Here is a 14,656-nt window from a genome sequence, read left to right as displayed (position 1 = left end):
TCATTTATATGCATATACGTACATGCACATATACTTAAATTAGTTCCTATGAGTTTTGAAAATCTTTTTAATGCTTACTCCTTTGTAAAAACATAAAGTCGGTTGTATTTAATTTTCTGTGATTAACTGAAGCAAAGATAGACTATCCTTTTGAAAATGTTCAATTAAGATATATGATGAGACAACAAGGTCCTACTGTATAGCACAGGGAGCTGTATTCAATAGCTTGTAATAACCTATATGAAAAAGAATTATATATATAGTTGTAGCTTTTGAAGGAACATGTGTTGCAAATACTGAAGGAGGAGGAGCTCTTTCACCTCTTCAGACAGTGTTAATCGTTAAGTCCACGAATGGACCACAAAATAGAGCACAGCAACAATTACTGAGATTTCTAGCTGGCTTTTAGTCAATGTCTTCTCATTACTTTTCTCAGGTGGACTTCCAGAATGATAGGAATCTGGGTTTGGGTTAGGCTTGAGTTTAGGTTGGAGTTAGGGAAGATAAAACCTCTACTCTCATTCCTCAGGCACAAACGATATGCTGTAATTTCTCTATTTCCCTGGATTTTGATTTTATGCAATGGGAAATTGTTTATGTCTTTCCAAATATGGTCCAAACACTGTCTCTGAAATTGTACAAAGTAAGCCTTTGTGATTTTCAGTAAAATTTGATGGGGCTAATGCTAAAATAAAATGTTTTTTATTATGCTTAAAACTGAATTAACAGTACTTGTATTTCCAAAGGGTTTAGTTTATTTTCTTTTGTTACCATTTTATGGGTTTTGGTTTTATTTTTCTTTTATTTATTTTTTAATTTCTGTGTTCTGGCCATACCCAGGAGAACCGTCTGCTTTTGATTTCTCCCTTAAAAGTTACATGGTAAATTTTCTTTCTCATTCTTCTGAGATGGAAAAACTCAAAGATTATACAAATTTAAAAATATTTTTACAGTGCTCATCCTATTGCTTGTTATTTATTGCAGTCTGAGGCCAGACTAAAAAGGTGACAGTTATTCGGCTTCTGTGTCCTTGATGACAAATGGATGTCAAGGCAGATGATAAGATTTTGTCACACTGTAGAAGTTTTAACCACAACCAATACACCTGATAAACACACCATCTCTCAATTTTCAAAAGACAGCTGGTAAATCATGACTGTAACACTGGTGTATTTAAATTATTAACATAGCAGAACTTAGGGCACTGAGAACCTTAGGTAAGAGTATAAAGGGTATAGACCTGCGATGTCCAGTACAGTGGCCGTATTGAACATTTGAAATGTGGCAAGTCTAAACTGAGATGTGCTTTAAGTATAAATTAGACACCAATTCCAGAAACTTAGCACAAAAAAAAGGAATGTTAAGCATCTCACTAATTATGGTTTTATATTGATGCTATGTTGAAATTATATGTTGTATATATTGGGTTAAATAAAATACATTATTGAAATTAATTTTACCTGTTTTTGCTCTCTCAGTGTGGCTAGTAGAAATTTTGAAATTATGTATATATCTCATGTTATATTTCTGTCAGATAGTGCCGGTGTAGACAAATTTGTCAACATCATTTTTTTTAATTAAAAATAAAGTTTACTTCTTGTTTATCTGTTCTTTCTCTTCTTACATACCTGGAATATTTACTCTTATTAAGAGTTTGACTTTGTAGCTATTTAGACTGCTTCTGTGTTTTCCTGTTTGATACATTATGTAATCATTTTGAAGCTCTTTTAAGGAAAATGTGTTAAGTTTAGAGATAATTGTATTAAACTTTTTTAAAGCAAGAGATCCAAGTGACCAAACCTAATGTGAATTAGATTTCTAAGAATGAAAGGACATTAAAACATAATTTCATATAAGCATATTTTCCTATTAGTAACTTTTTAAGTGGATAGTCTGGGAATATCCTTAACTCAATTCTTGGCACATTTTTTAAAATGGTAAATTTTATTGAAGAAACAGTACATTAAAATTTTTTTCAAGCTTTTTTTGAGTTAGTAGTCTTAAATCCAAATTGTGAATGTGACAGATAAAGCAAGCAGGAAGTTGAGTTGATGGAAAATCACCTGTTGGGAGTTTCAACTGGAGAAAAGTAAGGCCAGTGCTCCAGAAATGCTGGTTATGCTTCTCACCTTCCTAATCACACTTTAATTTTGAGATATATATATCTCAAAATTAAATAGATATGTATATATTAATTTCCTAGTGCTTCTGGACAAATTAGCACAAACCTGGTGGCTTAAAACCACACAGATTTATTATCTTACAGTTCTGGAGGTCATAAGTCCAAAGTGGGTCTCACTGGGCTAAAATCAAAGTGTCGGGGGCTGTGTTCCTTCAGGTGGCTATAAGGGGTGATGCACTGGCCTGCCTGCTCCAGCTTCTGGAGGCAGCCCACATTCCTTGGCCTATAGCCCCCTTTCATCTTCAAAGCCAGCAATGCCAGCCCAGCCTCTCTCAGGCTGCCACTCTGATTCTGACTCCTTTTTCCCTCTTTCACTTGTAACCACCCTTGTGATTACACTGGGCTCACCTGGATAATCCAGGATAATCTCCCTATCTCAGGATCATTAGTTTAATCACTCCTGCAAAATCCCCTTTGCCATGTAAGGTAACATGTTCATAGATTCACGGGATTAGGACATGGGCAACTTTGGGGGGCTGTTATTCTGCCTGACATAAGGTCGATTTATCTTCGAAGGAAAGAAAGAAATCCTCTTACTTCTGTGTTTCTTATCAGGAAGTCCCCAGGTGTCAACAAGGCTTTCTTCCTCTTCTTACCCTTGGTAAATAGGCTTTTAAAGCATTTAAAAGTGAAATTTTGTTCCAGAATATTAAAGTCATTTTGAGAAAATCTTACACAAGCAGACTTTAATGTTAGACTTTGTCATTTGCTGGCTGTGAGATGCCAGTGCCTGTGACATGACCCTGCATTCTCTTGGATGCAGTCCTTGTGTCACAGATGTTCCATCAACATATTTCAGAAAGGAAGTCATAGAATACATTTAGCAATTAGATTTGAAAAAGAAAATAAGGAGAATTTTAGGACTAATGTAGTTTAGTAAATAGAATACTGAACTTAGGTTTCAAAGCTGAATTTCTAGTTTTCTCACCATTCGCTGTTGGAAGAAGCTACATGGAAGAAGGCCTTGTTGATGCCTGGGTACTTAACCTTAGTTTGACTCAGTTTCTTTACCTTCAAAAGGAAACTGACAGATTTATTCTTCCTACTCCATGAGTGTATTTAAAAGGCAAACAAGTATGTATGTATGTGGGTGTATAGAGATAGATGTTCATGATGCTAAAGTTAAAAACCTAAGTATTAGTCTTCACAGAATCTGTTATCCAACTACTAATTTATAATACATTAGTTTGACTCATAAAATGTATGAGGCTGTGACAGTCAGTTGGAGTACAATTTATAGTACTTCTAAAATGTGACTTAAATACTCATCACTATCTGTAACCTTTTTTAAAGGGCTTACCGTTCCTATTGGAGGATTCTCCAGGACTGGAGAACTGGCTTCCCGTCTTCATCAGATGCTAGTGTAGATGACAAATGGAATAATTAAATAGTAACTTGCCCTTGTATACCTTGAGTTGTCAAAGTGGCTATAACATGTTGATACCAAAATGTGTTTCTGAAAATGTCTTCCCATTGATATTTTCAACACATTTACATTTTTAAGGAACATATTAATTAAAATTATCACTAGTATTCCATCTCAAGCAATATATGTTTTTAAAGTTTTCTATCAGCTTAGCATTTCAGATTCTGGAGTCTTTGTGGTGGTATCCGAATTGAAGGTAGAGAATCCATTGGAATCGTCCATGGATTGCCACCCAGCCATATAATCATTTAGAATTCTGTGTAATCAGATCCTTCAAATGGATAGAGTTGCTTTTATAAAATCTTATTGAGCAATGCACATTGTTTATCATCTCAGTTAAGAAATATGTTTCATATATAGGAGTACTCATGGTGTTAAGCATCAAAGCAGAACTTCAGGAAAAATAAAGGGTTCAGGTTATCCTACAGTGGCATATTCAAAGAATGCTATAGAGACAATAAAGCTACTGAGAAATGAGGACTTTCTCAGGAAATTCTAAGAAGTTACCACTCTACCGATGTAAATAGCTTGAGAAAAATGTATAGTTGCAGAGTGGAAAGATAAGGACAAAGCACGTAGAATGAAAATGATATAATGCTTTGTGAAGTAGTCATATAGTATATATACAACATCCTGCTGGTGTTGAAATTGGTAGTATGATTATGACCCAGACTGTCTCTTCAGATTTAACATGAACAAAAAAATAAAGTGGGTTAACTCCATGATCTCCTGCCTTTTCTACTTAATAAATTAAAGCTCCATGATTTGTTGGTTGTTCTTTGGTTTTGTTTTTGTTTTTCCAGCATCTGCAGTGGACAGATAAATTAATCCTAACTGAGAGCAGCAGCTGTATTGCTGTTTTATGGTATTCCTTTCCTGTTGAATAGTGTGCAACTGATGTCACTAATGTAAATCCCATTCCCATTGCCTTCTGATTATTCCTTTTCTCTCTATATTTAGAAAGTTGCTAATACATTTAGTAGCAGATGTGGGCTTCAACAAATGTATAATTTAGGCGAATGTGGATAAGCAATTTTCTGAAATTCAGCTGAACATAACTTTTACTCTAAGTGCCAGTCTGGTCATTTAAGATTAGCATTGAAGAAAAGTCCAAACTGGCCACTGCTTAGTGATATTTTCATTGGCTTAGACGAACATGAGCGCTCTCCTCTTCTATACCCAATACCCATGGAATCAAAGATCAAGAGTATGCCTTAAGTTATCCTGTTACCAAAGCAACTAATGGTGATATATGCAACAGGCAGAGTGGGGCTGAAATGATTAGACCTCCTTAAAAAAAAATTGATTATACAATGCTTGCGCCTAAATGTGAAGTTTCATGTAGAAGGTACTTGGAAATAATAGATTTAATTAAGTATTTTTTAGTATTACATAACCGGATGTGTATGTTAACAGCGTAAATTAAGAAAGAAAGGTAGGATTTTTTTTTTAGATGTTCATTTTCTTGACTGAATAGTTTGACCCGAGTAACTCTATACCTTAATTTTGGTCTGGCCTCACATGCTTTATGTTTTATTTTATTATTGTTATTATTGTTGTTAATTACATTATTATTATTATTACTATTACTACTACAGTTCTTAATTCTTTTATTGAATTTAATTTCCCTTTACAAAATATGCATGGACCAAAATCGTGACTTTGGGAAAGTATTGCTGAGTTGTTGCTGATACCAGTTTCATACTGTGATATTTTTTTCTATTTACCAAGAGATCAGTATTTCAATATAACGATGTGCATGTTTTCCCCCCTTCTCCCGCTGCATGCAGGGATTCGGGTTCGTAACTTTCGAGAATAGTGCTGATGCAGACAGGGCCAGGGAGAAATTACACGGCACCGTGGTAGAGGGCCGTAAAATCGAGGTGCATGTCTTCAATAATTCAATTTCTGGTTTATATTTTTATTTCTCTTTTTATGTATTGCCTCACTTATTTCACATTTGGAACCCTGTCTTGTTTGTGTCTATGTTTGTATCTCTGTGTACTTTACCTTCTTGCACTAAAATGTGTAAAAGTAACACTTCTATCCTCCCCCCCCCCATTTTTTTGTTGTTTGGGGGTTTTAATTTTGATTTACTTGTGTGCGTATGTATGTGTATTTGTTTTTCATTTACTTTTTTCCTCCAAAATGTTCATCCTTCTACTCTCTAAATTTTTTTTCCTTTGCTTCAGTTTGCGAGACTCCGAATTCCTGTAATCAGGACAATAAAACTAACTTTTAAAGTGTCTAAAATCTGTTCAGTTTATAAATGTGTCCTATAATGAATCAAGGGGCCAGCCAATATCCTCTCTTTTGGGAGGCCAGTTTGCCTCCACATGCGTGTGATAAGTGAGGAATAGAAGATTGTAGGGATTGTGGGGAGGGAGGAAAAAATCCAAAACTCATGTGGTTTTTAAATCTATTTAATATCAAGAATTTCAACAGTTAATGTATAAAGTCCTCCAACAGAGGATTTGATGGCCGCCCGTCCAATGTACCATTAATGGGATCAAGTCGGCCACCTGATGTTCACTAGCCCTTTTTTAATAACGCGGTGAAGGTTAACTGGCTCCTTTCCCCTTTCCCAATTTTTAAAAGTATGAAATATAAAAGCCACCATTTTGAGTAAGATGTCTGCATATTTTGCTTTTTTTTCCCCTCCCTTTCCAATGGTTTAGCATTTAGGGCCCTTCACTTGACTCACTCTTTCCATGGTAACTATACACAATGCTGGCGATGGTACCCGTTGGCGGTAAGTGAACCAAAGCACTAGAGAAGAAGCTTTTTAAAATGTAATTACGAACAAATAAGAAAGAAAAAGTCCATCTGCCATCTCACATTAACACTACAAAATGTGATTTGACTTGTTCCTCTTCCTTTTCCTTTCCCCCTTTTATTTTCAATGCTGTTGAGTAATGCCGCCTGGACTTTGGATGTACATATTGTTTTGTAGCAGTCTGAGCTGTTTGAGTACTGACGTCATGGTGATTTTTCCCCCTTGCACATCTTACTCAGAGTTACTGAACTCCAGTTTGGCTGGTTTTATTAATGCACTTCCTGCCCCTTCTTCCTCTCCTCCTTTTCCTCTTTCCCAAACCTCTGTTTGTAGCTGTGACTGTCCTTTCTTTGCCCTTGACAGCTCTCTCTCCTGCCCGTGACAGCCTTCCTGACTTTCTTTTCTTTCCCCTGCTTTTTTGTTCTCTTTACCCAAGCTCTCTTCCTTTACCTTTCCCTCATCCTTTCCCACCCCCTTCTCTGTTCTGTGCAGCTATTGGTCTCTTTTGCTGACTGGTGGTTTCTGATTGGTTCTGGCCATTTTTCCTTTAAGTGCTTGGGTGCATTCTGCTCTAGCAGCTAGTGGAAGCTCTTGCCCCATTCTAATCCTTGTCTGTGAGAGCCTCGCTCTTCACTTTCTCCCTTCTTTCCAAAATAGACTTTTTTTTTTCTTTCTTTTATTTGTGTGTGTGTGTTTTTTAACTGCATGCTCTCAGTCTCATCATTGTTGTATCCCATTCTTTCTTTTTAAATGTGAAATGTTTTATATGATTTAGTGGGTCAAACTAGAGTAAATGGAGTTTCAAGTTCTTTTCCTCACATAGGAAGATTATCACTATACAAATCCTAAAAGATGTATTAAAACATTTTTGCTTCCAGTTCTACCTAAAATTGTTTTCATTTTTGGTTAAAAATTTATTACTGTACAAATTTAACATAATATAAATCTCCAGAGGCAAAATAAGACATTTATATTTTGCATATTTTGTAATTCTTTAAGACTGGCCCATTTTATGACCTGACAACACAGTATATTACCAAGTTCTATGGTGAGGCTTTACCCTCCTTGCAAGAGCTCTGAGGCTGGTTCTTACGCTGGGCTGCGGTATCCTGGCTCCTGGGCTCCATTCATCTTTTCTTCATCAGCACCATCTTTGTAACACCTACTCACCCTAGCACTGAGAATGCTTCAAATTATGCAGTTCTGTAATGAGGGTGGAGCGTACCATAAAACAAAAGAAACATAAGCTTTATCTTTTCAGTGCCTAATTTAAAGGCCTTCTGAAAACTTTTCTTAAATAAATAGACCACATAATCTAGCAAACTGAAAGTGGTCCTGAAGACTGTCAACATAGGAATCTAAGTTCCTGTATTTGTTTACCGACCTCAAACAGTAAAGTCTTATACAAGCATATAAAAAGTGCTAAACATTAGAACAGGTTGAAATCCATGGATTTTTTTCCTATCTTCCTGTAAATCTATTTCCTGACCAATGTGGCCAAGCTCTGTTTTATTAATGAACTTGACAATTCACGGGCAAACAGTTATTTCCAGTTTGCTTTTTTCCATATTTTCCTCAATACAGAGATTTTTCTGTTTATGAGATCTCCAAAGAAGTTGCAAATGTACTTTTTCTTTGGAGTTCTGGATGGTAAAGTAGCCCTAGTTTTCCATTTGGAGACCAAGAAACTACATTTTACTCTTGTTTGCCTCATTTAATAAACACTTTAATTAAAATGCTATATATTAATATTTTGTATTGCTATGTTAATTATTTAAATCAGTGCTCTCTGAAATTTACATTTTAAACTGAATACTTTGTTATTGAATGAGCAACTCCATGTTCCCTAATACAGTCTACTTCCTCCTTGCCCCTTCTTTCTACTTTCTATCTTTAGGTGAATAATGCTACAGCACGTGTAATGACCAATAAGAAGATGGTCACACCATATGCAAATGGTAAGAGATTACAAATCATCCTCAGAAAGACATCATTTATTCTTGTGTAAATGTATGGACTTTCCACAAACATCACAGACTCTTGATTTCAGTCTTTAGTTTATTTCATTTACATTGAAGCACTCCCTTTACTTTTACTTTTTACTTTTCTTTTTCTTCAGATAATTTTTAAAAATTACTTTTTTGTTGTTGTTGTTTTCGTTATTGAGGTATTATAGTCTAAGTAAAGGTCATTTTATACAGTGTGAACATGTCATTTGAAGTTACCTAATAACCCAAGTTAGGTCCCATTTGGGCACCCTCTTTTTTAGCTGCTGCAAGTTCTTTCTAGTGTGTTAGGCTTGTCCATGATACCCTGGATGCCCACCAAGTCCTGATTTTACTCCTGATTCCTCCTTATCTGAGCATGAGTGGAATAATTCAGGAGACCCCTTGTTCTCCTTTTAAAGTAATTCGCTAGAGGTAACAGCCACGGTGTGTGTGTGCATGAATATTTTCTGCTTTCATGGCTCTACATGTTATTTAGTGAGTTCATTATAGCTGTTTCTGGTAAGAAGGAATTTTTTATGAATATTTTGTCTAACAAAACAGAACTTTTGCTTTAGTTGTCAAATTTAATCTAGACTCATATTCTCTAAATGAGATAGGATACAATTTTAATCCGCAGTACAACAGTGGTTTTGCAATCTGTGTTCTATAAGACTGTCTTCGGCGGTTGAGGGGGCAGGGCGGAGAGAAAATTAAATGGATTGGGTTCTGAGGTCTACAGCTCCACTTTGGTGGACCTCAGTCTCTGCTGAATATTTTAAAGTTCTGCATAAGATTTTATCTAGAATAAAAAGGGGGAGTTTCTCCCTTTTTATTGCTTTGTAAAAGTTTGAGCCTAGTGCTAGAGTATGGCGTTATGTACTGGTAATGCCTTAAATCTAGTAGAATAGTATTGGTACTGATAATATCCCAGGAGGTCTTCAGTAAATATGGGTAGGCCAGCTTTTCAAGTAGGTGATAAAAATCAGCATAATTTGCATTTTCCTTACTCATTTTATCAGTTGTCTATCTTAGGATGCCACCATCTTCCACTTTGTCTTTTGTTTTCTTCTTTTCACTGCTGTCACAAAAACAGAAGTTTCTACAATTCTGATAAAAATGCAATTTAAACAAAAGAAGGAGAAGTATGTCAAATTTCCTTTAGATCCAAGGAGAGCAGTGTGACAGAAAGAGCTGCTGACTGGAATTGAGAAGACAGAAATTCTACTTCTAGATTTGACGCTTCATTTTGCTCTGTGACAGTGAACCAGTTTCCTAACCTATCTGGTTCTGTTTTCCTCTCTAGCAAGTGGCAGTCAGAATTTTAGCACCAAAGGCTCTTTAGAAGTCATCAAAATCCAACCCTCCTAGCTTATTATTTAGGAAACGAAGTCCAGGGAGGTGTATTACTTACTCGTTGTCCCAGAGATAGTACCTGTCTTATCGCTCTCTTTGGGTTTTGTGAAAGACGAATGACATAAACACCTGTAAAAATACAATACAAAGAAATATACAAAAATGTATTCAAAATATTGCTGACAGTGTCCAATTATATACCATTATTATAATGTGCATTTAAAGGGAGTGCTTAAGTAATAGTGCCACTGATAGAAAAGGAAAAGTTCATTTTTTAGTATTATTCTAAATCAGTATTCAAGCCAACTAGAGCCAAACTTTAGAAACCTGCAGCTACTGTTTTAGAGACTCTGAAAAGAGTGTGCTAGGTGCCTTCTGATAAATTCTCAACATTTTAGTTCATGTTGGTTTTGAGTCACTTGATTTGTCTGACATTGCAGAACATATGTGCTTTACAACTCCAGTAGGATTTGAACCCAGATTTTGACATTTTTATGCAGAATAATGAAGAGACATGTCTATGGGCGCATAAAATAATGGAGGGTTGGATTGATTCTGAATGAATGGGTTTTCTCTTGAATAATGTCTTTGCTTATAGCATTTAAATCTGGTAATTGGCCTTTTCTTCTTTCCACTCACATATAGCATGGCAGTGACACAATGTTAGACCTGTAAGCTAATGTAAAAGAAGTAAACCAAAGAGCCAGTCTTTCAGAAAAATAATACAGTGTGTTTGCTTATTTATGCGTAAAGTTCAATAAATATTTATTGATTAAAATTTTCATATGAAATTCTACTCTTGAACTATCAGTGGGCAGTAGTACATTTTTCTTTTTTCTTTCTTTTTTTTTTTTACCAGTTACCATATTCCTATAAATATAAAAAAGGAGATATAGAGATAAAATTGACGTCAAACATAATGCTGTTTGGGAATACTTAAAATTTACAAATGTTTAAGCTGATATTCAACAGCAGTCTTGTATCCTATAGCTAAAAAGTCTGATTAACATAAATTAGTTCACTATAAATTAAAATCTCAGAAGACATGCGCCCAAGTTGGAAATGTACCTTGAATTTTATTATTGCATGTCTCTCCTTTTTGACTTGGTTAACTCCAGTGAAATCCCACTGGGAAATCCCAATGAAAGAAGATGTCAGTTTACCCAGAATACAATTAGCGTAAGTGAGCATGGAGTTCAGAGGTCCAGGTCAGTTTCAATTCAGTCAGAAGATACCATTATAAAACAACTAGAGTAGTAAACAGTATTAAATAACATAAAAGAAAGTGCATCTTAAATGCTCACTGTCCTCTCTTCCATTTCAGGTTGGAAATTAAGCCCAGTAGTTGGAGCTGTATATGGCCCCGAGTTGTATGCAGGTAGTACTTAAGTTAATTTTTCCATTTGTGCTATTTATATATCTATAACATCTATTGTTTTTCAATTTCCTATTCTTTTGTAATCTTTTTGCCTTTTTAAAATTTTTTAATGCAATCAGCATCCAGCTTTCAAGCAGACGTGTCCCTAGGCAATGATGCGGCCGTGCCCCTGTCCGGAAGAGGGGGCATTAACACTTACATTCCTTTAATCAGTAAGTAGCCTATGTTGACCTGGCATGGGTTTTGACTGTTGTGAGTAAACAGTGATGTGTTAGTCTTTTTTTTCCCCCCAAATATAATAAATAACTAAAAAGGAAGCGTTCTCTAGAAAGATAAGTCCTACCACAATGCCCTGTCCTACTTAGCTGTGCCAGAATCTTTCTGACTAAATGTTAAGATTGCCACAAAGCATAAGTAGTTGGAAAAGGTAGAAGGGGATGAGACCATGTAAAGAAAATTTTAGTCTGCACTTGATAATAGAGAAAACAGAAGTAATTATTTGTGGAATATGTTATACGTATTCTCTGCAAGTCAGCTTTGGGCCCTCTGGTAGAAGATCATTTAAAAGCCCCCAGTATTATTGCTTATTCTCAGCTCTGTTAACATCTCTAAAGTAAATTTGACCTGAGCTGTTTTGCTCCAGCAGGAGGTATAATTAAACAGAGTTCAGTGGACATGGAATCAATGTCTTTACATGCTTCCCAGAGGACAGCACACTTAAAACAGACCCTTACGAAACGCCTACCTCTTTAAAGGACACAGGGCTGCAGGGGAGAGCTAGTTTCCCTCCCACCTCACATTTCTGGATTAAAACATTTTAGATAAAGAACAAAGTTGACTAATGAAATGTCTAAAGACTGCTGTGTGCCCTGGAGTGTGGCAGCATGTCAAAACACAAAAGAATACTTATAAAGGATAATTATTATATGCCCGTAATAATGTTTGGAAACAAGATTAATAATTGGCCAGTGAAAGACTTTATATCAATCAACTTAAACTTCCGGTGGAAATTCAGAGTCTCTTCTCTTACGACGGCAATAGTTCTCAGAGCTTCTTGACCTGTTTCCCACTGCTTACGTTGTAATGCCAGAATTGGGGAGGAACAAAGAAAATTCACGCAAGATTTGTAAAGAATGAGGCATAAAATCAGTTAGTTTTTGCATGTTGCACATTTCCATTTCTTTTTGAGAAAAGATGTGTTATAGAGGTATCTTTTAATCTCTCCTGTAATTGGGATCAAAGCAGGTTGTGATTGTACCCCTGCTATTGAATGCAAGTTGACATTTCTGTCATATTTTGGGTCTCCCTTTAGTTCCTGGCTTCCCTTACCCAACTGCAGCCACCACGGCGGCCGCTTTCAGAGGAGCCCATCTGAGGGGCAGAGGGCGGACGGTATACGGTGCGGTCCGAGCGGTACCTCCAACAGCCATTCCCGCCTATCCAGGGTAAGCAGGAGCTTCCAAAATAAGCAACCAAACAAAAAGAGAGTACCATGGCCCTCTTACAACTCTTGGGATGTTGCCGTGCCACGTAGTAGAGATTCGTGAATATTTGCAAATTAATGGATTAGATGGCAAGAACCATACCATCATCAGACTGGAACAAAATATCAGTTCATTCTATAAATCTTCATTTTGGCCACCTTAAGCCCTCACGGTAGTGGCTTAAGACAGTAGCCAGAACTGTCTTGTGTTCACTAGCAGTGTGTTGGCATGGAGTTCACTCCGCATCGCACGAATATGGATTAACACTCCTGCAGAGAACCAAAATAGGAGCAAAAGATTGTAGTGCGAGCCTGCGTCTGCTGGACTCACCCCCTCATCACCACCCTTGATGGGGCTGAGGCTATCACCTGTGCCCTCCCTTTTGGTTTCACTGCCTGGGTGGTGAGCAGCAGAGCTAGTTACCCACAATGGATTTGCTTTCTTTGTAGGAAACGGATTAAAAGAGGTTAATTCAAAGATGAACCAAGTCCAATTGAATCAAGGGAGAAAGGGAGAAGTAGGAAGAATTAAACCACAGTTGGCTTCTGAATGATGGTAAAACAACTAATGTAGCTGAGCATCATTCACCCTTTGATTTTTGTATGGAGGGTGTCTCATGCAGTGGAATGATTCCATAGCAACAAATAAATCCTTTGTTATTGAATGGGGGAGAAGGAGTGAAGATGGCAGGTTTTGTTTTTAGTTGTTTCTCAGTGTCAGCCTAAAATGTATATTTTTATAAAGAATGGACTTTATAAGTTAGTTATATCAAGGACTTTCTCTCTTCAAAGATGTGACATTTGTGTTCTTCATCTTTTCTCTACCTCCGACAGGTTATTTTCCCTTATTCTTACTGAGGAATAAACACAGTGGCAGAGGAGCCCATTCATTGCTACTTAGTTACAATGTGAAGGGAAAGAGCCTCCTTTGCAGGTCCTTTGCTGACAGCACAATTGGCTGTGAGATGTACTAAGGTAGCATTCATTCCTAGACCAGAGGGACATGCCATTCGGGGTCCTCACTTGCACAGAATTAAAGCATTTTTGTTAGACAGGACAGCTATGCATGCTGAAATGGGCAGGCTCCAGAAGCCACTGGAAAGGAACTACTTGAGAAATAAACTTCTGTTTGTAGGTTATAGATGTTTAAATCCCATGCATTCCATCACCTCCATCTTCTGCCATTACTTACTTTTAATTTTATCCTTTTTTCTCTCAACTTGACCTTTGACCTTCAACCTCTGACATCTCTTTTTAAAGAAGTGAATAAAGATGCAGTATCGTTTCATCAAGAAATATTCAAGTAAAATGTAAAACTGATCCTTGGAAGTTCTACACACTAGGAAAATTGCTCATGAAGTGTCTTCCATTTCAATAAAAGAGACTTTACCGTCATGTTTGCCAAAGAAATACTGCTCACCAGAAACATAGGATTTCTTTATTTTGTAATATTTCTGAGTTACTTTATAAAGTGGTTGCATTCATTCCTATTCAATATAGGTCATTTCAGTATATTGGCCAAACTTGAGAACCCATTCTCTACCAAGTCTGTCAGGTATATATTTACTCAAAGATATTTTATCTCTATGTCTAATCACATCAATTTCTGTGCATTACATTGAACACTAATCTCCCATGTTTTCTTTTTTATTAACTAAACCACCTGTTTACATGGAAGATGGCAAGGAATAAGTCCAGTATTTTATGGGGAATGGCCTAAAATTGCTTTTCAGCTTAGTAAACTAATTTCATCATTAATCATTGTGTCCTAGCCTCCTTGTGGCATTTGATATAGGGAATATTGGAATTCTTCTAGAATTTAGGTGAATATTCCCAGTGAGTGATGCACCTTAGTGTAAAATTTATTCATGGTTTTAATGCCACCACTCTTCTCTGTAGAAGAAATATTTTTTTAATCTTTGCCTATATCCCCTACTGAAATAGTTGAAGGTTAATTAATCACCACTTGGCATCAATGCTTTGCATTTTATCAGCCTTCTTATTATGAATAAGTCTCTTTTTTACTAAATTGCAATTGAGAGGCAGGTTACTTTCTAATATCAGACTTTA

General features: G+C 36.3%; 1 protein-coding gene across 21 annotated transcripts in view; it reads left to right on the top strand.

Moving 5' to 3' along the window:
- The window catches only part of RBFOX2 (RNA binding fox-1 homolog 2), a 239,570-nt gene that overhangs the window by 206,347 nt on the left and 18,567 nt on the right, over positions 1-14,656 (top strand). For 12 of the 21 annotated variants that reach the window (XR_004324316.1, XM_032492120.1, XM_032492115.1 and 9 more), the window contains 5 exons: positions 5,399-5,491; positions 8,282-8,342; positions 11,050-11,103; positions 11,223-11,315; positions 12,404-12,548. Coding sequence is in view for 19 of the 21 variants with exons in the window: in XM_032492120.1 (XP_032348011.1) it covers positions 5,399-5,491; positions 8,282-8,342; positions 11,050-11,103; positions 11,223-11,315; positions 12,404-12,548 (446 nt within the window). In the remaining 2 variants the exon portion in view is untranslated. Of the gene's footprint in view, positions 1-5,398; positions 5,492-8,281; positions 8,343-11,049; positions 11,104-11,222; positions 11,316-12,403; positions 12,549-13,036; positions 13,143-14,086; positions 14,130-14,656 lie in introns of those variants that run through there. The other 9 variants (XM_032492117.1, XM_032492119.1, XM_032492125.1 and 6 more) reach the window with 3 other exon arrangements.

This window comes from Camelus ferus, chromosome 12 (assembly GCF_009834535.1).
Source record: "Camelus ferus isolate YT-003-E chromosome 12, BCGSAC_Cfer_1.0, whole genome shotgun sequence".
Classification (NCBI taxonomy): domain Eukaryota; kingdom Metazoa; phylum Chordata; class Mammalia; order Artiodactyla; family Camelidae; genus Camelus; species Camelus ferus.
Note: the sequence above shows the minus strand (reverse complement) of the source record. Positions and strands in the feature narration are given on the sequence as shown.